Here is a 25,746-nt window from a genome sequence, read left to right on the forward strand (position 1 = left end):
TTGCCCTGTGATCCGTAAGGATGGAGCACCTCTTTCTCCATGGGCATTCCTCACTGTGGCAGCCCTTGCTCTGACAATACACATTAAGAAGCTGCATGAAATATATTGCTCTTCTTTTTTTTTTAAGATTTTATTTATTTGACAGAGAGAAACACAGCGAGAGAGGGAACACAAGCAGAGGGAGGGGGAGAGGGAGAAGCAGGCTTCCCGCCGAGCAGAGAGCCCGATGCGGGGCTCGATCCCAGGACTCTGGGATCATGACCTGAGCCGAAGGCAGACGCTTAACGACTGAGCCACCCAGGCGCCCCAAAATATATTGCTTTTCACATTCATGCGCTAGCAGTGCTGCTTTTGCTTACTGTCATAGTTAAATACATATCTTACTATAGCATTTCTCTTTAATTTCATTGATTCTCGTAGAAGGCATTCATTCATAAAACAAGGGTAGTTTTTAATGTCCCCGTATGTTATTGTCAGACGACGGTGACGTTCTAGAAAATGTTACACTACAAACATCAGTTTACCTTCGAACTAAACTGTATCGTTGGTGCATTAAATATTATGAATGCTGTTAGTGGCATTGGGCATACCGAAAGGCAGGATTCATCAGCGAGTAATAATGCAATAGCCATCTAGACGCTGCACTGCATACTTTAGTGAAGTTATTCTGTTGGCTGACTTGAGGAAAGATAGCTGTGTTTAATTCCTTCTAATTTACAGTTGTGTGTGTGTGTGTTTTTTTTTTAATCATCTTTCTGTATTAGCGTGTGTAGGACCGTGAGTAAGGTATTTTGGTGGTATATAAAAGTATTCAGAATCGTTTATGTTTAACATTGCCTAATTTTAGCCATTTGTAGCTTTTAATGAATTTTTTTACGGTCAATAATGTCCTTTAATTGAGCAGTAAAAGAGCAGGCCATATCCAGCTAGTTCCCGACAGGTTTATAATTGAGAAAATTTAAACTTTTGCTAAAAGTTCCTCAATTAAAATGGTTTGCTTAGAAGTATATCAAAATTTAGTTAAAGCGGTAATTTGAGAAAACTTTTTTTAACTGAGGCTATACCACATTTAGTTTTAAAGTGCCCGTTGGGACGCCAAGACAAAGAATATTTGCTGAAAACTAGAAAGGTAGCAGTGTTGGGCATAAGAAGAGTCATGATCTCGAAGCTTGTGATTAAACATGGTCCACTGTCTGTCTGGTAGGTGAAAAGTTCTGGGACAAGACACAGGAAGGCTGGCTTTCAGTGAGATCTGCTGCCCAGCATTCTGAAACATGCACAGATTGTGTGGGAAATGCTTACTGTCTATTCTTGAATGCCCCTTCTGCCCTAGACGTAACATTTGTACTTTATTCATAATATTGTTCACCACCTATTCTGGGTTAAATTGTGCACCCTCCCCCCATGTCCAAAAAAGATATGTTAAAGTCCTAACCGAGGATCAGAGCATGCCCTTACTTGGAAATAGGGTCATTGTAGATGCAGTGGCTAAGATGCGTCATTCTGGAGCGGAGTGAGCCCCTAATCTAATGTGATCCGTGTTCTTCGAAGAAGATACCCATGTAAAGACAAACACATGTGGAGGATGCATGTGACTGCGGTGGCAGAGTGGGATGATGGCATGTACAAGCCAAGGAGGGCCAAAGATCACCTGCAAGCCACTAGAACTAGATGGAGGAAAGGAAGGATTCTTGTACAGGTATGACGGGGAGCACTGCCAACACTTTGATTCTAGACTTCCCCGCCTCCAGAATGGTGGGACAGTTTGTGGTGCTTTGTTACAGCAGCCCTAGGAAACTAATACAGCACCTCCTAAGTGCCAAGTCTTACCCAACAGTTCCCTGGCCTCATGAAGCTCACACAGTAGGTGAAACTGCTCTACTGTTATAAGGTACCTAGTAATAAGACCTCCAGTGAGAAACAGTACCCAAGCTGCACTGGACGGGTCAATGGCTATTAGCCACGTGGAAGGAGCGGGAGAAGGAAGGCCTGGAAACAGGACACAGCCGTGCTGTAGGCAGCCTAGAGAAAGGAATTCTGTCTGACTGAAGTTGAGGAGGACCATAGGCAATGGTGGGATGCCGCAGGAGAGCCAGGGTTCCCATCCCTCCGGACCACATCAGCCATCCACAGGAACTTGGGGTTTCCTCTAGCACTTTCTTTTCTTCCTCATCAGTATTGGCACACATTATCAGTCACATAATTTTACCTCCTAGAAGTAGTCCTGAAATCACTCTCCTTTCTGTTATATTTCCACAATCTGAATTCAGACCCATTTCCCATCTAATTTTACTACTTAAGCAAAAAAAAAAAAAAAAAGAGTAGAAAAGGAATATAGAGACCTCAGTGTTTAATAAATCAGGCTTATGGAATACATACTTGTAGGGCAGTATTTTCTATGACAGTGGTAGCCTAATTGATCACATTAGCTAAATGCAAAAGAGTATTTATGGAGAGAAACATACATAGGATTGATGGAGTGCATTTCTCCTGCTAGTGTCATGATTTCTGGCACTGTTAATAAACAGGTCCAAAGGACAATATATCACTCATTTAATAAGTTGGCACATTTATTCTAACAATACTCTATTTACATTTGTCCCATTTTCACTTTATTTTACCCTCCGCATCAGCACATTTGCCCTAATTGCTTTCTAATTTGTGTACATTTTTGTGCTTTAAAAATTTAAACCAAGAAGCCTTTTTCAAGCCTCTTCAAGTACTAAAGGGTGGGGGGTCTACTAGACTGATGGATCCATGTGTCACCTAGTATCATGTGTAATGCATTTCTGAAGCATAAAATTGCATTCTTGTTCCTTGCTTATGCTGGGTCTTGATATAACTTATAAAGAAAACAAGTAGTATGAATTTGTGTTTGCTTAGCCAGAGAAACAGGGAAATGCATATTCCGAGATATACTGATAGTGAAGTTTCCATGGCAACAAAGCAGGCTATCATAATATTTATATCCATCTATTATGCTTCAGTTTATTTTAGGGTATGCTGTTAAAATGACAAAATAATACATGCCTTATTTTCTTAAATAACTTTATAATAGGTTGGGTTTTTTTTTCTGGGTTAAAAATTTTAAAGACCTCATAAAATTAGTAAGAAGTCATTATTACAAATTTAACTTTTTATTATTCCCCATTATTGTAAACTACTACATTTTTTTTGTTTATAAAAGTTTTAAAATTGATGTACATGACACAGTAAGTCAGACCCAGTGTTAAAGTTAGGGGGAAATACACACATCTCTTCAAATTTCACAATTATGTTTTGTGGGAGATTCTTTTTTTCCTAGCTATTTGCTTTGTAAGCTTTAACAATTCAAGAGATCTGCTGCAGAACAACAGAAATCAACTATGCAGGGTAGTGCTCTAAGATAATACCAGTCTCGCACTGCTGTTTTGTGTAGGTTAATGTACAGGTATATGAGCGGGAAATCTCTTACTGAAATCCTAGGATAACATCGATTTATACACTTAATACATAATATATGCAAAACACCATTCTGTGTGTCCGGGATATAAAAATAAAGCAGAAAAAAGTCTGTAATCTTGTGAAGCTTTCTAGACAGGATGGGGGAAGGAGGTCTGTACTAAATAAACAGTGAATACACCTTACATACAGTGTTGTATAATGGCTTTGAAAAAACATGAAGCCACATAAGATTACAGAGAGTGATGCCTAAAGGGGGAGCATTTACATCTAAATATGGTGTTGTCATTTACATTTAAAAAACCCTGTTTCAGTGATCAGTGCCTTTGATCACTATTATCAGACCCCCAAGGGATTCCTGCACAGGTGGTATCCCTCTTTGTGAGAAAGAGGAAACCAAGACACCATGTGATCAAGGAATCAGCTGGAAAGTTTCCGAAAAGGGGGACCATATCTTTTCACACACAGCCTGGTAGGCACTGAATAAGATTTATGGAATAATTGAGTGAATGATTGAAAGGATGAACATACCTTAAATATGACTTTCAGCTTGAGCAAATATTATTCATGCCAATTTCCTAAGGTAGAGTTTCTAAAGACTGAAAAAGAGTCAGAAGCTTAAACTTTAACTTGGATGTGATGTTCCTCCTTTTTTTTTTTTCCTGTATTAAAAATCAGAGGATGTGCCAGCAGCCTAGCTCTGATACTTAATTAGCAGTGTGACTAGGCAAAATCTAACCTCTCACAGCCTTGATTTGCTCATCTTAAATTGGGAATAATAATGTATATTGCCTATCTCACAGATTTTTTTTCTTTTTAAGAATCATGTGAGATAAAATACATGAATCTCTAGAGGTTCATGTACTTCTAAAGTCATTTCAGTCCTTTAAACTGAATTGGGTAAATATCCTTTTCAGGCAATACATAAATAATCTTTGATGTCTCTTTCTCTTATATTTTTTAAAATTTTTTTATTACGTTAATCCCTATACATTACATCATTAGTTTTAGATGTAGTGTTCCATGATTCATTGTTTGTGCATAACACCCAGTGCTCCATGCAGAACGTGCCCTCTTTAATACCCATCACCAGGCTAACCCATCCTCCCAACCCCCTCCCCTCTAGAACCCTCAGTTTGTTTTTCAGAGTCCATCCTCTCTCATGGTTTGTCTACCCCTCCGATTTCCCCCCTTCATTCTTCCCCTCCCGCTATCTTCTTTTTTTTTTTTTCTTAACATATATTGCATTATTTGTTTCAGAGGTACAAATCTGAGATTCAACAGTCTTGCACAATTCACAGCGCTTACCAGAGCACATATCCTCCCCAGTGTCTATCACCCAGTCACCCCATCCCTCCCACCCCACCCCCCACTCTAGCAACCCTCAGTTTGTTTCCTGAGATTAAGAATTCCTCATATCAGTGAGGTCATATGATACATGTCTTTCTCTGTTTGACTTATTTCACTCAGCATGATACCCTCCCGTTCCATCCACGTCATTGCAAATGGCAAGATCCCATTCCTTCTGATGGCTGCATAATATTCCATTGTATATATATACCACATCTTCTTTATCCATTCATCTGTCGATGGACATCTTGGCTCTTTCCACAGTTTGGCTATTGTGGACATTGCTGCTATAAACATCGGGGTGCACGTACCCTTTCGGATCCCTACTTTTGTATCTTTGGGGTAAACACCCAGTAGTGCAATTGCTGGATCATAGGGTAGCTCTATTTTCAACTTTTTGAGGAACTTCCGTACTGTTTTCCAGAGTGGCTGCACCACCTTGCATTCCCAACAACAGTGCAGAAGGATTCCCCTTTCTCCGCATCCCCGCCAACATCTGTCATTTCCTGACTTGTTATTTTTAGCCATTCTGACTGGTGTGAGGTGGTATCTCATTGAGGTTTTGATTTGGATTTCCCTGACGCCGAGCGATGTTGAGCACTTTTTCATGTGTCTGCTGGCCATTTGGATGTCTTCTTTGGAAAAATGTCGGTCATGTCTTCTGCCCATTTCTTGATTGGATCATTTGTTCTTTGGGTGTTGAGTTTGATAGATTTTGGATACTAGCCCTTTATCTGATATGTCATTTGCAAGTATCTTCTCCCATTCTGTCAGTTGCCTTTTGGTTTTGTTGACTGTTTCCTTTGCTTTGCAAAAGCTTTTTATCTTGATGAAGTCCCAATAGTTCATTTTTGCCCTTGCTTCCCTTGCCTTTGGCGATGTTTCTAGGAAGAAGTTGATGCGGCTGAGGTCGAAGAGGTTGCTGCCTGTGTTCTCCTTTAGGATTTTGATGGACTCCTGTCTCACACTGAGGTCTTTCAACCATTTGGAGTCTATTTTTGTGTGTGGTGTAAGGAAATGGTCAAGTTTCATTCTTCTGCATATGGCTGTCCAGTTTTCCCAACACCATTTGTTGAAGAGACTGTCTTTTTTCCACTGGACATTGTTCCTGCTTTGTCAAAGATTAGTTGACCATAGAGTTGAGGGTCCATTTCTGGGCTCTCTATTCTGTTCCATTGATTGCTGTGTCTGTTTTTGTGCCAGTACCATACTGTCTTGATGATGACAGCTTTGTAATAGAGCTTGAAGTCCAGAATTGTGATGCTGCCAGCTTTGCTTTTCTTTTTCAACATTCCTCTGGCTATTCGGGGTCTTTTCTGGTTCCATACAAATTTTAGGATGATTTGTTCCATTTCTTTGAAAAAAGTGGATGGTATTTTGATGGGGATTGCATTGAATGTGTAGATTGCTCTAGGTAGCATTGACATCTTCACAATATTTGTTCTTCCAATCCATGAGCATGGAACGTTTTTCCATTTCTTTGTGTCTTCCTCAATTTCTTTCATGAGTATTTTGTAGTTTTCTGAGTACAGATCCTTTGTCTCTTTGGTTAGATTTATTCCTAGGTATCTTATGGTTTTGGGTGCAACTTAAATGGGATCAACTCCTTAATTTCTCTTTCTTCTGTCTTGTTGTTGGTATATAGGAATGCCACTGATTTCTGTGCATTGATTTTATATCCTGCCACTTGACTGAATTCCTGTATGAGTTCTAGCAGTTTTGGGGTGGAGTCTTTTGGGTTTTCCACATAAAGTATCATATCATCTGCAAAGAGTGAGAGTTTGACTTCTTCTTTGCCGATTTGGATGCCTTTGATTTCTTTTTGTTGTCTGATTGCTGTGGCTAGGACTTCTAATACTATGTTGAATAGCAGTGTGATAGTGGACATCCCTGCCTCATTCCTGACCTTAGGGGAAAAGCTCTCAGTTTTTCCCCATTGAGAATGCTATTCACTGTAGGTTTTTCATAGATGGCTTTATGATATTGAGGTATGTACCCTTTATTCCTATACTCTGAAGAGTTTTGATCAAGAAAGGATGCTGTACTTTGTCAAATGCTTTTTCTGCATCTGTTGAGAGGATCATATGATTATTGTTCTTTCTTTTGTTAATGTATCACGTTGATTGATTTGTGGATGTTGAACCAACCTTGCAGCCCAGGGATAAATCACACTTGGTCGTGGTGAATAATCCTTTTAGTGTACTATTGGATCCTATTGGCTAGTATTTTGGTGAGAAGTTTTGCATCCATGTTCATCAGGGATATTGGTCTGTAATTCTCCTTTTTGATGGGGTCTTTATCTGGTTTTGGGATCAAGGTAATGGGGGCCTCATAAAATGAGTTTGGAAGTTTTCCTTCCATTTCTATTTTTTGGAGCAATTTCAGAAGAATAGGTATTAATTCTTCTTTAAATGTTTGGTAGAATTTCCCTGGGAAGCCATCTGGCTGTGGGCTTTTGTTTTTTGGGAGATTTTTGATGACTGCTTCAATTTCCTTAGTGGTTATAGGTCTGTTCAGGATTTCTATTTCTTTCTGGTTCAGTTTTGGTAGTTGATACATCTCTAGGAATGCATCCATTTCTTCCAGGATATCTAATTTGCTGGCATAGAGTTGCTTATAATATGTTCTTATAATTGTTTGTATTTCTTTGGTGTTGGTTGTGATCTCTCCTCTTTCATTCATGATTTTGTTGATTTGGGTCATTTCTCTTTTCTTTTTAATGAGTCTGGCCAGGGGTTTATCAATCTTGTTAATTCTTTCAAAGAACCAGCTCCTAGTTTCGTTGATCTGTTCTACTATTCTTTTGGTTTCTATTTCATTGATTTCTGCTCTGATCTTTATTATTTCTCTTCTCCTGCTGGGTTTAGGCTTGATTTGCTGTTCTTTCTCCAGCTCCTTTGGGTGTAGGGTTAGGTTGTGTATTTGAGACCTTTCTTGTTTCTTGAGAAAGGCTTGTATTGCTATATACTTTCCTCTTAGGACTGCCTTTGCTGCATCCCAAAATTTTGAACTGTTGTGTTTTCATTTTTATTGGTTTCCATGAATTTTTTAAATTTTTCTTTAATTTCCTGGTTGACCCATTCATTCTTTAGTAGGATGCTCTTTAGCCTCCATGTATTTGAGTTCTTTCCGACTTTCCTCTTGTGATTGAGTTCTACATTCAAAGCATTGTGGTCTGAAAATAGGCAGGGAATGATCCCAGTCTTTTGGTACTGGTTGAGACCTGATTTATGACCTTGGATGTGATCTATTCTGGAGAATGTTCCATGGGGACTAGAGAAGAATGTGAATTCTGTTGCTTTGGGATGGAATGTTCTGAATATGTCTGTGAAGTCCATTTGGTCCAGTGTGTCATTTAAAGTCTTTATTTCCTTGTTGATCTTTTGCTTAGACATTCTGTCCATTTCAGTGAGGTGGGTGTTAAAGTCCCCCACTATTACTGTATTGTTGTCAATGTGTTTCTTCGCTTTTGTTCTTAATTGCCTTATATAATTGGCTGCTCCCATGTTAGGGGCATAGATATTTACAATTGTTAGATCTTCTTGTTGGATAGACCCTCTAAGTAGGTTATAGTGTCCTTCCTCATCTCTTATTACAGTCATTGGTTTAAAATCTAATTTGTCTGATATAAGGATTGCCACCCAGCTTTCTTTTGGTGTCCATTAGCATGGGAAATGGTTTCCCCCCCGCTCACTTTCAATGTGGGGGTGTCTTTGGTTTTAAAATGAGTCTCTTGCAGACAGCATATCGATGGGTCTTGTTTTTTAATCCAATTTGATAGCCTGTGTCTTTTGATTGGGGCATTTAGCCCATTTACATTCAGGGTAACTATTGAAAGATAGGAATTTAGTGCCATTGTATTGCCTGTAAGGTGACTATTACTGTATATTGTCTGTGTTCCTTTCTGGTCTATGTTGCTTTTAGGCTCTCTCTTTGCTTAGAGGACCCCTTTCAATATTTCTTGTAGGGCTGGTTTCGTGTTTGCAAATTCCTTTAGTTTTTGTTTGTCCTGGAAGCTCTTTATCCCTCCTTCTATTTTCAATGACAGCCTAGCTGGATATAGTATTCTTGGCTGCATATTTTTCTCATTTAGTGCTCTGAATATATCCTGCCAGTCCTTTCTGGCCTGCCAGGTCTCTGTGGATAGGTCTGTTGCCAATCTAATGTTTCTACCATTGTAGGTTACAGATCTCTTCTCCCAAGCTGCTTTCAGGGTTTTCTCTTTGTCTCTGAGACTCGTAAGTTTTACTATTAGATGTCGGGGTGTTGACCTATTTTTATTGATTTTGAGAGGGGTTCTCTGTGCCTCCTGGATTTTGATGCCTGTTTCCTTTCCCAAATTAGGGAAGTTCTCTGCTATAATTTGCTCCATTATACCTTCTGCCCCTCTCTCTCTTTCTTCTTCTTCTGGGGTCCCAATTATTCTAATGTTGTTTCGTCTTATAGTATCGCTTATCTCTCGAATTCTGCCCTCATGATCCAGTAGTTGTTTATCTCTCTTTTTCTCAGCTTCTTTATTTTCCATCATTTGGTCTTCTATATCACTGATTCCCTCTTCTGCCTCATTTATCCTAGTAGTTAGAGCCCCCATTTTTGATTGCACCTCATTAATAGCCTTTTTGATTTCTACTTGGTTGGATTTTAGTTCTTTTACTTCTACAGAAAGGGTTTCTCTAATAACTTCCATGCTTTTTTCAAGTCCAGCTAGTATCTTTAAACTGAGGAACCTGAACTCTAGATCCGACATCATACTAATGTCCGTATTGAGTAGGTCCCTGGCAGTCGGTACTACCTCTTGTTCTTTTTGTTGAGGTGATTTTTTCCGTCTTGTCGTTTTGTCCAGAGGAGAATAGATTAGTGAGAGAACAAAATGCTAACAGGGTAACAACGTCCCCAGAAAATATACTCTAAACAACTCAGAAAAGACCTGAAGCAGTGGAAAAAGAAAGGGAAAGAGAGGGAAAAAAAAAGAAAAAAAAAGAAAAAGAAAAAGATAAAAACAAACAAAAACAGAAGAAAACAAAAAAAAATGGAATATGATCAAATATGCTCAGGCTGGTATATAGATCAGTGCCACTCACTAGATTTTGGGTGTATTTTGGTCTGTTAGAAGAAAGTGCCTCCCAAAATTTTAAAGAAAGAAAAACTTATATATGTACAAAAATAACGGTTGATATGATGAAGGGATGGGATATGATTGTAAAGATGGAAAGTATAAAAAATTTTATAAAAGGAATTGATAAGAAGTTGTTCGAAAAAAGAAAGAAGAGAATTTAAAAAAAAAAAAGGCAGAGAATGTGATCAGGCAGGGGAGTAGAAAAAAACCATACACTAGAGATTTAGGGTATATTTTGATCTGTTAGAAGAAACTATCTCAAAATTTTAAATAGAGAACAACTTATATATATATGACAAAAATACAGGTAACTACTATGAAGAGATAGAATATGACTCTAAAAATGAAAAAGAAAAATGTTTTTTTAAAAAAGGGATTGATAAGATATTGGTTGAAAAAGAGAAAAAGAAAAATTCAAAAAAAAAAAGTTAAAAAAAATTAACTTTGAAAGACTAAAGAGTCATTGTAAAAAAGCCATGGATTCTATGTGCATTATTCCCCTAGCGCTGGAGTTCTGCCATTCTCATTGTTCGGTAAACTTGGTCTTGGCTGACTGTTCTCGCTGATCTTCTGGGGGAGGGGCCTGTTGCCGTGGTTCCCAAATGTCTTTGCTGGAGGCGGAATTGCCCCGCCCTTGCCGGTCCAGGCTAAGTAATCTGCTTGGGTTTGCTCTCGGGAGTTTTTGTTCCCTGCAAGCTTTCCGTACGGCTTTGGAGGCCGAAAGTGAAAATGGCAGCCTCCCAATCTCCACCCCATAGAAGCCGAGAACTCGGGTCCCCACTCCTCAGTGAGGCCCCCAGAGAAAAGTAGTCAGTCACTTCCGTCTCCCCGGTCTCCGGCTGCACTCCGTGCTCACCCGGTCTGTGACCGCGCATTTCTATCTCTGACACCCGACCCCGTCTGGAGTCTCCAAACCCAGCAGATCCCTGCGGTGCACTCGCGCACCACTCCTCCTGTGGGAAGAAGGTGAGTCTCCCCGAATCTGTCGCTTTTTGGGTCCCTGCTGGAAGAGCAGTGGCCCGACTGTGCCACGGATCACGGTTTATGACAACCCCGAGCTGAGAGCCCGCGCCTGGGCTCCGTCTCTGCAGCCGGCTTCCCAGCTCTGATCCCTGGGAGCTCTGCTGCACTCAGGCACCCCCGGTCTTTCTGTGACCCCGAGGGTCCTGAGACCACACTATCCCGCGAGGGTTCCACCCCCCGCTTAGCCACCGGAGCGACGTCCCTCAGCGGAGCAGACTTTTAAAAGTTCCGATTTTGTGCTCCGTGGTTCTATCACTTGCCAGAAGCGGCCGACGGAGGCCCCTCCCCCGCCATCTATCCTCCCGAATATTGCCTCGGATTCACTTCTCCACACGTCCTACCTTCCAGAAAGTGGTCGCTTTTCTGTTCAGAGAGTTGTTGCTATTCTTTTCTTTGATCTCCTGTTGAGTTCGTAGGTGTTCAGAATGGTTTGATCCTTATCCAGCTGAATTCCTGAGACCAGGCAAAATCCAGGTCTCCTACTCCTCCGCCATCTTGCTCCTCTATCTCTTTCTCTTATTTTTAATGAGAATTTTCAGTATGAAGTGATCATATAATTAAAGAAAAAATAAACCTAATTAGCTTCTTTCTATGTAGCAAGGGTGATCTTTGAATGCCAGACTCTAGGAGTTTTCATCACCTATGAGCCTTGCTATTAGTGTGGAAATGTGCTGCTGAGTGAATCATTAAAGAATTAACTATTTGTAAATAAGTGTAACGATTCCATATTTGACATTTTTTTCCTGTAGTGTTAGGAGAGTTACTGCATTATGCTAGTTTGTTTTTGTTTTTAGTATTCCTATGACGATAAAAGTCAGTATATAATGTAATACCATATATTCATTGCTAAAATCATATGTATGTTAAAGGCCACTGTTCTGTGACATTTATAAACAGTCTCAGTGACTGATCTACTCAGCCAGCTACAGGTACCAAAATCAGGAACTTTTGAAACTCACTTCATGTGTTGAATTTAACAAATATTACTTAGCAACTACTCCATTAATTGTGAGGGGAAAACAATAGAAATTATGACGTTCCCAGGGAGAGAGTCAGACCTATAAAAAGCAAAAGGCTAAATATAGATAAAAGGGATTAATAGTTGAAGGCTTCAGAGGAGAAGGAAAAATGTTGGCTGGGCTTGAATGATGTAAATTTGGAAAGATGAGGCTAGGACATGTAGGGTGTATCCTTGCCAGGGGAGGTAAGCAGCATGCTAATACTTCTTGAGCACCTAATATATTCCAAGACTTTTGCATTTATTTTCTCATACAGTCCTCTCAGTGGGCTTCTGACACAGGTTGTATTACCTGCACTTCTCAGATAATCTTAATTTTTCAGAAGAATCAGTGCATCAAAGAGGTTGAGAATTTGTACGAAATCATAGAGCTAGTTTTAGTAGCAGGTACTCCAACTGAAGTATAATTTCAAATTCTTTGCTGAAGAAGCCATGGACATATTTTAATTTAGACTGTTAAAAAGCGTTTTAAAAATGTTTGAGAACATAGTTAAGATAACTACATTGAAGTATTACATGTTCCCATATTCAGAATATAGTCAGTTTGTGTGATTTTTTTTTCAATTTTCAAATTGGCAAGTAGATGTTCCTAAATGAAAGGACCAAGTATATCTTCATATTACTAATTATTAAAATTCCTTGATGGCATATCCAACAGGATGGTTAATTTTTGAATTATAACTTTTTTTTTTTGAAGATTTTATTTATTTATTTCACAGAGAGAGAGAGACGGCAAGAGAGGGAGCACAAGCAAGGGGAGCGGGAGAGGGAGAAGCAGGCTTCCCACCTTGGAGGGAGCCCGATGTGGGGCTCGATCCCAGGACCCTGGGACCATGACCTGAGCCGAAGGCAGACGCTTAATTACTGAGCCACCCAGGCGCCCCTGAATTATAACATTTTAATAGTCTTGAAAATTCAGCTTTCTTTATTTGGTAATGTTTTGTATAAGAACACTGGCTTTTTCTAGGGTCCTCTTGAAATCAAATTAACTTTTAAAATATGGTTTTTATACAGATTTTCTGAATTATCTCAAGTCTCTGATATACCTGAAGATCTTTGTTTCAAAGAAAAAAGGAAAATGATTTATAGTTTTGCCAGATAAGTTTTTAAAATTGTTGTTTTGATGGTAAAGCTGAGATTTTTTTCTTAATTCATGAAGAATAAGAAAAAAAAAACATTTTCAAGAAGTAAAGATTTACTTTTTCAGCTTACATTAACTGTTCATGTGTTAAACTTTAGTATTATAGGAGAAATTAACATCCATAATCAAGTGAAGAGAGTTGTTTTTTTGTTTGTTTTTCCTAGATTCAATATACTAGAAGAGCAAAACTGTCAATAGCATAAATATTAAAGTATTCTTAATTTTTCTTGTTTGATTTAACAACCCAGCATTTACTTTTTTCTCAATACATAAGGGGCTTTCTTATTTGATATAGTCAGGACCAATAGTTGCAGGGTTGATTGAAAAATTCTTTTAAAACGGGTAATTATTTTAAAAAGGATACGTATATATCATGAAAATTTTATTTTTGCTTTGAATATGTAATTGTATATGGTTTTTTTGCTTTCTGTTTTTGTTTTCTAGTTTTTAATGTAGTGTCAAAAGCTCTTCTTTGATTAAAGGTTGGATGTTAACAGTTCATTGTATTATTGGTATAAATCATACCCATATGAATCTTTTGAGACTTCCAGTTATAGTTTTGTTTTTTTTTTTAATTTGAATAATAATTTTAAAAACATTTCTGAAGTATCCTGGGTACAGAAATGGCCTAAAGATTTTTATTTTGTATTTTCAAGATTTTATGGCTATCTGGCCCCATCCCCACATTTTGGTATCAGTTTTTGGAGAAGGGTAAATTTTCTTTATTAGTTTTCCAAGAGTCTTTAAGTTTATTTGTATATAAACATTAGCTCATTTTCTTCTTTCCATATACCTATTTTGTCAGCTTTCTTTGATATTTCTCTAGTAACTTAATTTCAACAGCAACAAAATATCTAAGCCAAGCAATTAGTTTTGTTAACAAATACAACAGAAGGAAGCAGAAGGACATGGTCGAGAATAGGTCCTAGGCACAAGCATTCTGTTTGCTCTGGACAGCTGACAGTACCTTTTATAGAGGGATCATGTTGCCTAAGTTGAAGCCATTTGTCCTGGATAGGCGCATTCTGAGGTCTGTGGAAAGCCAAAAGAAGAGATGGAGGAGGTCCCAGCCCTCTGCCCTAGTCTTGTTGGAGAGACAGATCTAAAACACCACTACCGAATAGTTCAGAATTATCAGACTATGCTTCCTTCACATAGGATTGAACTTTTTTGACTAGACTTTGAGATATATATAAACTTAACATAAATTGAAAGTAAAGGATGGGGCCCAAGTTGGAGAAGCAGAAATAGTCCAAGTGACAGGCTGTGCTCGGTTGTCCCAGTACCTGAGACATAGACACATACTTTACATACATATACATACATATCTGTTGAATCAATGACTGGATATTAGGATAAGAATGTGGACTTTATCATCTAGGCAATGAGGAATGGAATGTAGATTTTTGAGCAGATATTGAAAATTGGGGATATGTTTTATGAAGAAAACTGAACTCAATGCTGTGGGTACAGGATAGGTAGTTTGGATGGGAGGGAAGAGACCACAGCTGAGAAGAAAAGCCCAAAAGTTGGCTAGGCTTATTGCACACGTAAAGTTAAAAAGAACTGGACCAAAACTACATGGAACTGTCCTCACCACTTATGACTATCTTTGTCAAAGTCCCTAATAGATTTGAGCCACAGCTTTTTGGAAAATGGAAAAATAATGTCTTTATAATAGAGCTCTTTTGAAAATTAAATGAGATAAATTTCAGAAAATTTCTATCAGAGAGTCTAGCAAATCCATTCATCCTTTAATTTCTTCCTATATCCATTTAGTCAATGTTGATAAATGGTATTCTTATAACATTGGGGATGCTGAGGCATAAAAGACAGACAAGCATACTGGAGTCATGCTTACTACTATAGACAGTTGAATGTATAATTCCGGCAAAATTAAAATGGTGGCAGTGAGAAAAGAGAGTGTAGGCTTTGCAGAACAGTGAGCATGATCGTATAGAATGAATTGAGCAGACATAGGAAAGAGAAGTGACAGATTGGATATGGAAGTCAGAGAGAACAATGTTAGGAAGATGGAAGTTGGAAGAGGAACTGGCTTTATAGGGGGCATTATGAGCATCGGAAAATGAAATGTCAAATATGAGGTGGCAATTGGACGTCCAAAAAATGTCTGGAAGGCAAGTAGAAAATGCCCATTTTGAATCAAAATTTTGGTAGACATGTCACTGGTTTGGACATAGGGGTAGAAGCTTCACACTTGATGAGGTTCCTAAAAAAAAAAAAAATGTAAAGAAATGATAGCTGTCATTTATTGAACATCTTTAAATTAAACACCATGTTAAGAAATTAGCATGAGTGATCTTATTTCTTCCTCAGAAATACAAGCAGAAATAATTGCTGTCATTATCCTCAATGTACAGATGATGAAAGTGTGAATCAACAAGTGAAGTAATATGCCCCATCAAACAGAGAGTCTCAGAGAAGGGATTTGTACCTGGGTTTGTGTAATTCCAGAGGACAAAGACCTGAGTTCCACCCAAGTTAAAAACTTGGAGGAAACAGAGAGATGGTTAGGATGGGGGGGTGGGGAGATGTTTACAAAAGTCAAGTATGAGGGTCATTGGAAGATACGTTTTGTGTTTCAGGTGGTAATCTGTGCATGTTTGAAAGCATAGAGGACAGATGAGAGAGAGTGAAGTAGGGACAAGTGTAAAACCAAACACTCAGAAGGAATAACACAACTTGTGTGCACTTCTATAATTTTTTGCATTTTTTTAAAGATTTTATTTATTTATTTGACAGGGACTGAGAGCTCACAAGCAGGGGGAGCAGCAGAGGGAGAGGGAGAAGCAGACTCCCGCTGAGCAGGGAAACTGAAGATGCAGGGCTCGATCCCAGCACCCTGGGATCATGACCTAAGCCGAAGGCAGACGCTTAACCAACTGAGCCACCCAGGTGCCCCAGTTTTTTTCATTTTTCACAGGACTTGCAGATCTGTGATGCTAGAGATCCTTTTCTTAAAAAACCCTGTGAGCTTCAAAGGGCAGGTGTTGGCCCCAGTTTTTAGGTGGAAAGCTGAGAGGCATGGAGCTGTCACGGGACACTCTTCAGTCCTGTGGATCTTGACTGTGATAGAGCAAAGGCGAGATTTCTGGTGTTCCTACTCCTGTGTTCTTTTCCTAAGCCACCATGATAGAAAGTTCAGAAGTCTGCAACACTGGCACCTTTGCCGAGGCTTTGACTGGGGGGAGACTTGCCATGGAGAATCCAAAAAAAATGGCATGATTAAAAGACGGTTTAACTCATTTTAAACTTCTATCGATGACCCACACAATGCCATGAAATATGCTATTATCTAGAGATATTAAAGGTGAAAATGATAATTGCTCTAATCTCGGTGCAGCCCCTGAAACAGGAGAACAAGATGAACAAATACAAAAGTATGGGAAGTTCAAGGTAAAAGGTTGGGGGTAATTTCAGGGGTTTCAAGAAAGGATTATGTGGCTGGAGCTGGTTTTGAAGATGAATAAAAGTATGCTATACCCGTGAAGAAGTGGGAACACAGTTTGCCTGAGTAGACCAGCTTTTTTTTTAAAGATTTTATTTATTCATTTGAGAGAGAGAGAGAGAGAGAGAGCATGCACATGAGTTGGGGTGGGGAGAGGCAGAGGGAGAGGGAGAAGCAGGCTCCCCGCTGAGTCAGGAGCCCGATGTGGGGCTCGATCCCAGGACCCTGGGATCATGACCTGCGCCGAAGGCAGACATTTAACCATCTGAGCCACCCAGGCGCCTCTAGACCAGCATTTTGTGCTCAGGGAAATCCAATTAGTTTGTTACTCTTGCAGTGTATGTGGCTGACGGTTGGGGGTGCCAGAGCACTGGGGTGATGGGAGACAGAGGGCAGCTGAACTGTGGGATACCTGTGTGGAAGGGTCTTAGAGAATATGTTTACGTGCTTGGCACGCACCCTTTATGCCAAAATTCCCAAGTTGTACTTAAAAAACAAAACGAAGCCGTTCCTGAAAATGTTAAGATCTTATTAGCTGCTTCCCTATATGCTAGGTAGGCTTAGCAAATACTGAATACTTGGGGCACCTCGGTGGCTCCATCGGTTAAGCATCTGCCTTCAGCTCAGGTCATATCCCAGAGTCCCAGATCGAGCCCTGCATTAGGCTCCCCGCCCAGCGGGTAGTCTGCTTCTCCCTCTGCCCCTCCCCCTGCTCGTGCTCACTCTCTCTCTCTCTCTCTCAAATACAGAAAATCTTTAAAAAATACTGAATACTTAAGTCTGCTTGGAAACTAAGAGTACACCTGTTTTAAAACCTCTTTTAAAAGGCCGGGCTTACAATAACAAATCTGTTTGCAATAGACATTTTGGGGACCCAATGTGACATCCCCTTTGCCCACCTTAATTTATTTGCAGGAGGGTAGACAGTTCCTTGCAGGTTCACGGTGGAAGCTCTGATGAGTATGGAGGAATTATTGCCCTCAGTGAAAACCCTACAGTGTTGCGGTTGGGAGCCTGTGTATAAATGCCCCAGACTCCATCTTGCAAAATGACAGTTCTGCATAGCATCTGTCAGCTTGTTGGAAGTTTTTGTACAATCAAGCCCTCCTGGACTCTAGTAGCAGCTTCTTACTGTCCTCTCTCACTCCCTCCTACCTCCCGAGACCATCTCCCACACACACTCGATCACCTGAGGCTCTGCTTTTGCAGAAACAAAACTGAAACACTAGTGAACTTTGTTGAACAAGCCATTGTTTTTACATAAGGGAACATTTTTATTTTCCAAAGACACACATGTTGCCACGGTAGAATTTTCCCTTAGGGACTTCAGAGTTGATTAAATGTTTTGAGAATCGGGCTGGTATATTAAATAAGAAAGGGAACAAACTAAGAGGAGACACTTTGAATTTGGGGATCGGGATATAGAGCAGAAAATAATGGTTATGTTTTGGACTTGCTGATACTGAAGATGATGGAGCGTCAATTGGCTATGTCTTAATATTCAGATTGAGATCTTCCGGAGGCTTCTGTGTGTGTCAGGAAAAAAAGGAAGAAAACTCATGGTCATCCTGCAAAACACAGTTTGTTTGCATTTTTCTTTTCACAGTGGCACATGCTTTAATGAGATTTTTCAACTAATTGAAATTCTACCACTTGTAGTAGAAGCTGAATCATTTCCTGGGATTCTTCTTTATTTGTAACACCTGGTACCATGGAAATGAAGATGAAAACCTTAACGAACTGAGATTTTGATTTTGATTGCCTTTCTGGATGTGTTCATTGAGTTTTTTTCTTAGCTTTTGTATAGGAGTGTGCAGCTTTCTTTTACTAAAAGCTATCCGATTCTTTTAAAGACAGTCCTGTCATTTACACTGTTCAGGTGGTGATTGAATTTGGTAACTACAAACCACTAAGTATTTCCACATTATACGTTAAAGACATTTAAAGCATGACGCACGGAAGACTATTACATTGCCAATACCTGTGTTCCTTTGGCGGTTTATTTAACTATCACTACTGGGTAATATTTTGCTTTTTTTTTTTTTTTAAAGATTTTATTTATTTGAGAGAGAGAGAACACATGAGAAGGGGGGAGGGTCAGAGGGAGAAACAGACTCCCTGCTGAGCAGGGAGCCCGATGCGGGACTCGATCCCGGGACTCCAGGATCATGACCTGGGCCGAAGGCAGTTGCTTAACCAACTGAGCCACCCTGGCGCCCAATATTTTGCATTTTAATTGAAAAGGTAACTCTTCACCTCATAGCATCAAGTAGAATTGTGTTACACAAGTAGTAAAGTTCACATGCCGTTTTCAGCGATAATGATTTTTAGTAGTTTCTCATGCTCTAATTACAAAGGACCACAAGGTATTTGGAGGCAAAGCTCTAAATTTTTAAGCTTTAGGACCATTCAGTCAGCTGGTCAAAATTTCTGACATATTGCCACTTTTATGCTTCCTTTTAATCCTCTTTGGGAAAAAAAAGGATTTGTTTTATTTTGCAATCTTTTATTGTCATCCTTTTTTGTATTTATGACATATCCAATCGGACGTATGTGTACCTGATTCAACATACGGCCTTTGCCAGCATTTCACGTAAACTGTTCTACACAGAATTCTTTGGTCAGATATGTTTAGGATACTCTAATACCCATCTGACATTATTAGACTTCATCAGTGCCTATTTTATGTTAAGGTCTCTGACTTACTCTGCATAAAGAAACTCATTTAATTTGGCTCAACACAGCATTTCCCAAACTGACTTTGGTGGGAATTCTTTGGCTGATTTGAAGTCCTGCAGAGGTAGACTTTCACTGTAGCCCTGCAGTTATACTCAGTAACATCTCACATATTCTACGCACTAGGTGATTACCTGAATTAATCTACATGGAGATACCAGCACCAGCAACATGTAGCAAGTGGAATTAGATTCCAAATTGAGCACATGAGTGTCAGGAAATCAGAGTCACCCCAGTCTTTCCTTTGTATGCATCGCTGGTTTCTTATGGTCTTGGCTTCCTCTCCACAGCTTGGGGAGATGAACCTAAAAGTAAAGTCCTTAAGAAGTCCATGGAAAACCTGCTCCATCCAGAAAATCAACAGACAGGCATCAAGGCAGACTATTTTATATGCCAGGAATGATCAGTGTGAATTTTCACAGGGGAAGCAATCTGAATGAGGAGTGCACTTCTTTCCTGACTCTACACACCTCCCTTTGATGCCAGGCCTTGGAGCTTTGGGATATCTTAGTACAGCATTCCAGACTGTGGGTGGTGTGGAGGAAGAGTAAACAAAATAAAAGGAAATACGGAGGTCTGGAGTTTCTCTTTGTTTTTCACTCAGATTGCCCCAATTGTACATGTATTTGTGTGTGTGTGTGTGTGTGCGTGTGTGTGTGTGTGCGTGCGTGTATTCTATACAATTATATCACATATGTAGTTTGTGTATCCACTACTACCATCAATATCCCCCACAGTACCCTTTTATAACCACACCCATATCCCAGCTCCCACCTCTCTAAACACTGGCAACCTGTTCTCTATTTCTAATTATTTTTAATTTTAAAAATATTATATAAAGGGAATCATACAGTATGTAACCATTCAGGATTTTTTTTTTTCAGGCAGCATAATTCTCTGAAGATCTATTCAAGTCGTAAAGTGTATCAGTAGTTTATTGCTTCTTATTGCTGCATAGTAGTCCAGGATACCTCTGTGCCACTGTTAGCTTAACCACTGACCCGTTCTAGGACATCTGGGCTATTTCCAGTTCAGGGTTATTGCAAATAAAGCTGTATTAACTTTCATGTACAGATTTTTGTGTGAAGGTATGTTTTCATTTTCCTGGGATAAGTGGGTGATACGGTCGTTGCGTGTTTAGTTTTGTAAGAAACTGCCCAACTGTTTTCCAGAGGGGCTGTAGCATTTTGCATTCCTACCAACAAAGTAGGAGTGGTCCAGTTTGTCCACATCCTTGCAAGGTCTAGTGTTGTCACCATCTATTATTTTTAGCCATTCGAATGTGCGTGCTGTGCTATCTCATTAGGGATTTACTTTGTATTTCCCTGATGGCTAATGATGCTGAACATGTTTTCACGTTCTTATTTGCCATCTGTATATCCTCTTCAGGGAAGTGTCTGTTCAGGTTGCTTGCCCATTTTCTAACTAAATAGTTTTGTTTTTTATTATTTGAGTTTTGAGAGGACTTACGTATTCTAGATACTATTCATTTGCTGGGTAAGTGGTTTGCAAACATTTTTTTCCCAGTCTGCAGCTGGTCTTTTCATTCTCTTCACATGGGCTTTCATAAGGCAAAAGTTTTTTATTTTGATCAAGTCCAGTTTATTAGTCTTCTCTTAATGATTCAGGTACTTGTTGTCAAGTCTTTTCTTATCAAAAACTCTATGCCTAGCCCTAGATCCCAAAGATGTTCTCCTTTGTATTTCTCTGAAAGTTCTATAATTTTATTATATTTAAATTTCTGATTCATTTTGAGTTAATTTTCATATATGAGTGAGTTTTAGATCATTTTTTTGTTGTTGTTTTCTTTTCTTTGCTGGAGGGGAGGTGGGTGGGGCGATGGGGTAACTGGGTGATGGGCATTAAGGAGGGCACTTGATGTAATGAGCTCTGGGTGTTGTATGCAACTGATGAATCACTAAACTCTACCTCTGAAACTAATAATATACTATATGTTAATTGGATTTAAATAAAAATTAAATTAAATTTTTTTTAAAAAAATCAGTTGAGCACATTTACAGGAGTCTATTTCTAGGCAATTTTGTTCCATGGATCTGTGTGTCTACCCCTTTACCAGTACTACACTGTCTTGATCCTTGTGTCTATAAAATAAGCTTTAATATTAGGCAGAGTGATTATTTCCACTTTAGTCTTCTTGGTGAACATGGTCTTAACTATTCTAAAGGCCTGTGCTTTTACATATAAAATTTAGAAAAAGCTTGCCTGTACCTTCAAAAAATAGAAGCAGAACAAATTTTTTAAATGTGCTGGAATTTTGTTAGTAATTGCATTAAACCTACATATCAGTTTGCAGAGAGTTCATGCTATGTTGAGTCTTCAAGTCCATGAACACAGTACAGCTCTCCATTTGCTTACATTTGATTGTTTTCTATCAGTATTTTGCCACTCCTGGCATATACTTCCTTTGCATGTTTTATTATCTGTATACCTAAGTATCTCAATTATTTTGGAATGATTATAAGCAGTTTTGCATTTTTAATTTTGGTTTCTGCACGTTCAGTGTTAAAGTGTCTAGAAATCATATCCTCTATCTTATTTAACTCATTTATACTGAGAAGTTGTGTTTTTTGTTTTGTTTTGTTTTGTTTTTGATAGATTCCTTCTTATTTTCTATTTAGACATGTCATCTGCAAATAGGGGTAGTTTGTTTCTTCCTCTCCAAACTGTATCCTTTTTATTTCTTGTTCTTTCATTATTGCAGTGTTTAGAACTTTTAGTACAATGCCAAGAGTTTTAGGTAAGAATGGACCTCCTTGTCATATTCCTGATGTTAGAGGGAAAGCCTTCAGTCCTGTATCATCAAATATGATGTTAACTGTGCTTCTTTGTAGATGCTTTTTCATCATGTTGGTTTGTGATTAAAGTCCAGCTAATTAGAAGTTCCAGAATAATTACAGAGTTTGCCAGAATTTGAAAAGGAGACAAAAATAAATTTCTGAGACGTTTCTATCTAAAAAGTCCTGGATTTAGTTTTTATTTATTTTGACTCATAAGGAGAGTTTGTTCTAATATAGTTCTTGCCAAGCATGGATTCCATGCAGCCTTCAATTGAGTTTGGGTTACACATGTACCCTTCGAGTAGGTATTTCAGTAACCTAAAACTTTTTAGACACTTATTAGACTCCCTTTATCTCTGTAGTCTTTAGTGTTCCCCCCAAAGGGAGGAAATCTTGCTATATTTTGTCAGGTGTTCTTATTCATCAGTGTTTTTCCTTTGTTGATCCCTCTGTCTGAGCAGAATCTCCCTCTCCACCCCCCACACACCATCCTTGATTTGACTGAGGAACTGCTGCTCTTTCAAGGCATCTCTTCCATCTCTAGGTTGAGTGTTTGTTCCTCTGTGTACTTACCACGATTAAGAGCAAGGTTCTCACTGTTGGTGTCAAGTCCGTCTCTAACCAGACAGGGCTCTCCTTGAAAGGAGGCTCCAGTGATTTATAGTTCAGAACATGCTTGCAGCAGGCTGAAGTCTTCAGTGGATACTTGTTCAATAAGTGACTGCTTCACTTTTCATCCTTGCTGCTAAATGGATGTTTCAAAGCTTCTTTACCTCATGGGCATTTTCATATGTTCCAAAAAGTTTGAGATACATTTTAAGATACTTAATCTGGGTTGAACTTGCTACATCTTAGTAGGAAGCCACAAAGTTCTGTTTTGTGTGTGCAGACTTCAGCTAGTGAGCTTGTTAAAAATGCAGATCCCATTCTAATTTACTAGTTTTAAGTGATTTCCCAGATATCTGCATCTGTAATAGGAATCCTAGGTAATAATGATGCAGGTGGTCCTAGACGACACTTGGAGTAACATGAACTAAGAATTCAGGGGATTAGGTTTTAAAGAAAACAAAAATTCATTGTAGTCACAGTGATTTGGTAGCAACAAAGCCCTGGAAAACATGTTGAAGCCAGTATAGGTATTTTTCTTTTCTTTCCCTCATGTCTATGCTCCACAAACTGACTACAGGTATACAAAAAATAATGTTCTTTGCCCTTGTATAGAGTTAGAGACAGTATCAATGCAAGTGTCTACAGCAATGGGCAGGACTGTTCCAGGCCCTGTTAGTGCTTTAATCAAAAGGGATTTTTACTTTTAGGGGAGAAGAGACATTATTAGTTTCCATAGAACTGTTTTATCCTTTTTTGCATATTCGAGCTTAGAATCAGTGATGAATCACTTCCATGGTGTGAATTTATGTACCAGAATAAAACAAGAATTGGGTAAGAAATTAGCAATGATGACACATACTTGGTTGCCAAAAATCGTCATTTGATATTATTTTTCCATATATAGGCTACAGTCTGATATGATGCGCTCCCCCATTTAGATACTGGGAAATATTTGGATGGTATGGTTTTGCAGTTCCAGCTCAGGCACACTTCAGGAACTTTAATGTTTTGATTATTTAGCATTTTAGTTACACATTTAAGATAATATAATACTGTGTTATCATATCGTTTTCGTAGGGGAACTTCCTGTTAAAATAAGTGCAGAAACAGGGGCGCCTGGGTGGCTCAGTTGGTTAAGCGACTGCCTTCGGCTCAGGTCATGATCCTGGAGTCCCGGGATCGAGTCCCGCATCGGGCTCCCTGCTCGGCAGGGAGTCTGCTTCTCCCTCTGACCTTCCTCCTTCTCATGCTCTCTGTCTCTCATTCTCTCTCTCTCAAATAAATAAATAAAAATCTTAAAAAAAAAAATAAGTGCAGAAACACAATTTTTTCTTCTTTTATGGGCGCACATAGTGAGTTTTGCTGAATAGCTTTATTCCATGCTTATAACCTAGTAATTTAATGCTGTTTTTCAGTAACATTAAAATGAGACAAGTAGACCTTCTTATTTCATTCAATCTAGTAGACTGATTTAAGGTGCTTAGAATATTCATAGCTGTCTACAGTCTGTAGTTTTATCCGTTTGAAGATAATTATTTTGCTTTTTACCTTTTTCAAGGCAGAGTTGAAATTTTCCAAGTTGTATTCTGAAGTAGACACACTGCCTCACCACATAGGTAATTTACATGAACCCTTAAGAGCTATGAAATGAGTGTATTCTTTCACAAATTGACATTGCAATTGTTCTGATACATAAAGTGACACCACTGAGTATATTAACTGTGGAGTTCACAAGTTTTGGGTTCAAAGAAACAGATTTTTTCTCTTCTTCCTTTTCCCCCAAAGGCTTAAGCTTTGTTCAAAATGAACCAACAGAATTTTCTCCCTTCTGTAATTTATGCTGGAGAATGAGAATCAGAATTTGTTGTCCTGGACTGTGACTGGAAGAAATTAAACAGTTAAAAAAAATAATAATAATCACTGCTGATCAAAATAGCATTTGCCTTGATAGCTTTATTAAAAACTTGGCGGGGGGGCGCCTGGGTGGCTCAGTCGTTAAGCGTCTGCCTTCGGCTCAGGTCATGATCCCAGGGTCCTGGGATCAAGCCCCACATCGGGCTCCCTGCTCAGCGGGAAGCCTGCTTCTCCCACTCCCCCTGCTTGTGTTCCCTCTCTCACTGTGTAGCTCTCTGTCAAATAAATAAATAAAATCTTTAAAAAAAAACAAACAAAAAAAAAAACAAAAAAAACTTGGGGGAAAAAAGAGTCTTTGGACAATTATAAAAATGGTTTTCATTTTTTTCACAGCTACAAATATAAAGAAATAGGTGGACCCAGTTTACTGTGATCCTTTGAATTCTACCCGGATGGTAGTTTTCGATGATACCTACCTTGTATGGAAGTATTTATAGGTAGAATAAAATTTATTTGGGCTACTTAGGATAAAATATTTTGGGAGAGAAATTCATGAATAGCTGGCTTTCATTAATAGGTAAAGCTACACGTCTTCACAATTTGATGAATCACTATTGCAAATGTGGATATTGGTCTGTGTATATTTTTGGTTCAAGATACTTCATTTCCTTCTTTGAGTCATATTGTCTGGTTATTTCATTCCAATATGCTTCATCCTTTGGGATAGCCCAGGCCACTTTTGACACTGTTCCAGCACCACAGGATTAATGGGTCTATATTCTTATCATATTGCTGAATTTCTAAGAAGCCTTAATAAAGAAATCAAAATCCTAATTTTCCTTCTCCAAGCAAATGTTCTCCTCTTGAGATTCCTGAGAAAAGGTTTTAAAAATTATTGGATTGTCTCTGTGTGAAGATTTTAATTTGTATTGCCCTTTCTGAAATTCCGTTCTGTTTTGTTTTCAAATCAGATCTTGAAAATTTTAAAACCAAAATGAGAAGTACGGTGTCTGTGCGTGAAGGCCAGGGAGTCGTCCTGCTCTGTGGCCCACCGCCACACTCTGGAGGTGAGAAGTGGTCTGTTTGTGTTTTTTATATTGATTGAATAAGTTTCAGTGCAAGACCAACAGCATATGTACTGTTATTGCTTCCTTAAATTACCCTAAGAAAATTGATAACCCAAGTATTGGA

The 25,746-nt window shown here is 38.8% G+C and overlaps 1 protein-coding gene across 1 annotated transcript in view; it reads left to right on the forward strand.

Annotated features, from left to right (window-relative positions):
* Positions 1-25,746, forward strand: part of CNTN3 (contactin 3) — a 219,767-nt gene that overhangs the window by 50,460 nt on the left and 143,561 nt on the right. Inside the window, exon 3 of the mRNA XM_021695008.1 lies at positions 25,527-25,622. Coding sequence (XP_021550683.1) covers positions 25,527-25,622 — 96 coding nt within the window. The remainder of the gene's footprint in view (positions 1-25,526; positions 25,623-25,746) is intronic.

This window comes from Neomonachus schauinslandi, chromosome 1 (genome assembly GCF_002201575.2).
Source record: "Neomonachus schauinslandi chromosome 1, ASM220157v2, whole genome shotgun sequence".
Lineage (NCBI taxonomy): Eukaryota > Metazoa > Chordata > Mammalia > Carnivora > Phocidae > Neomonachus > Neomonachus schauinslandi.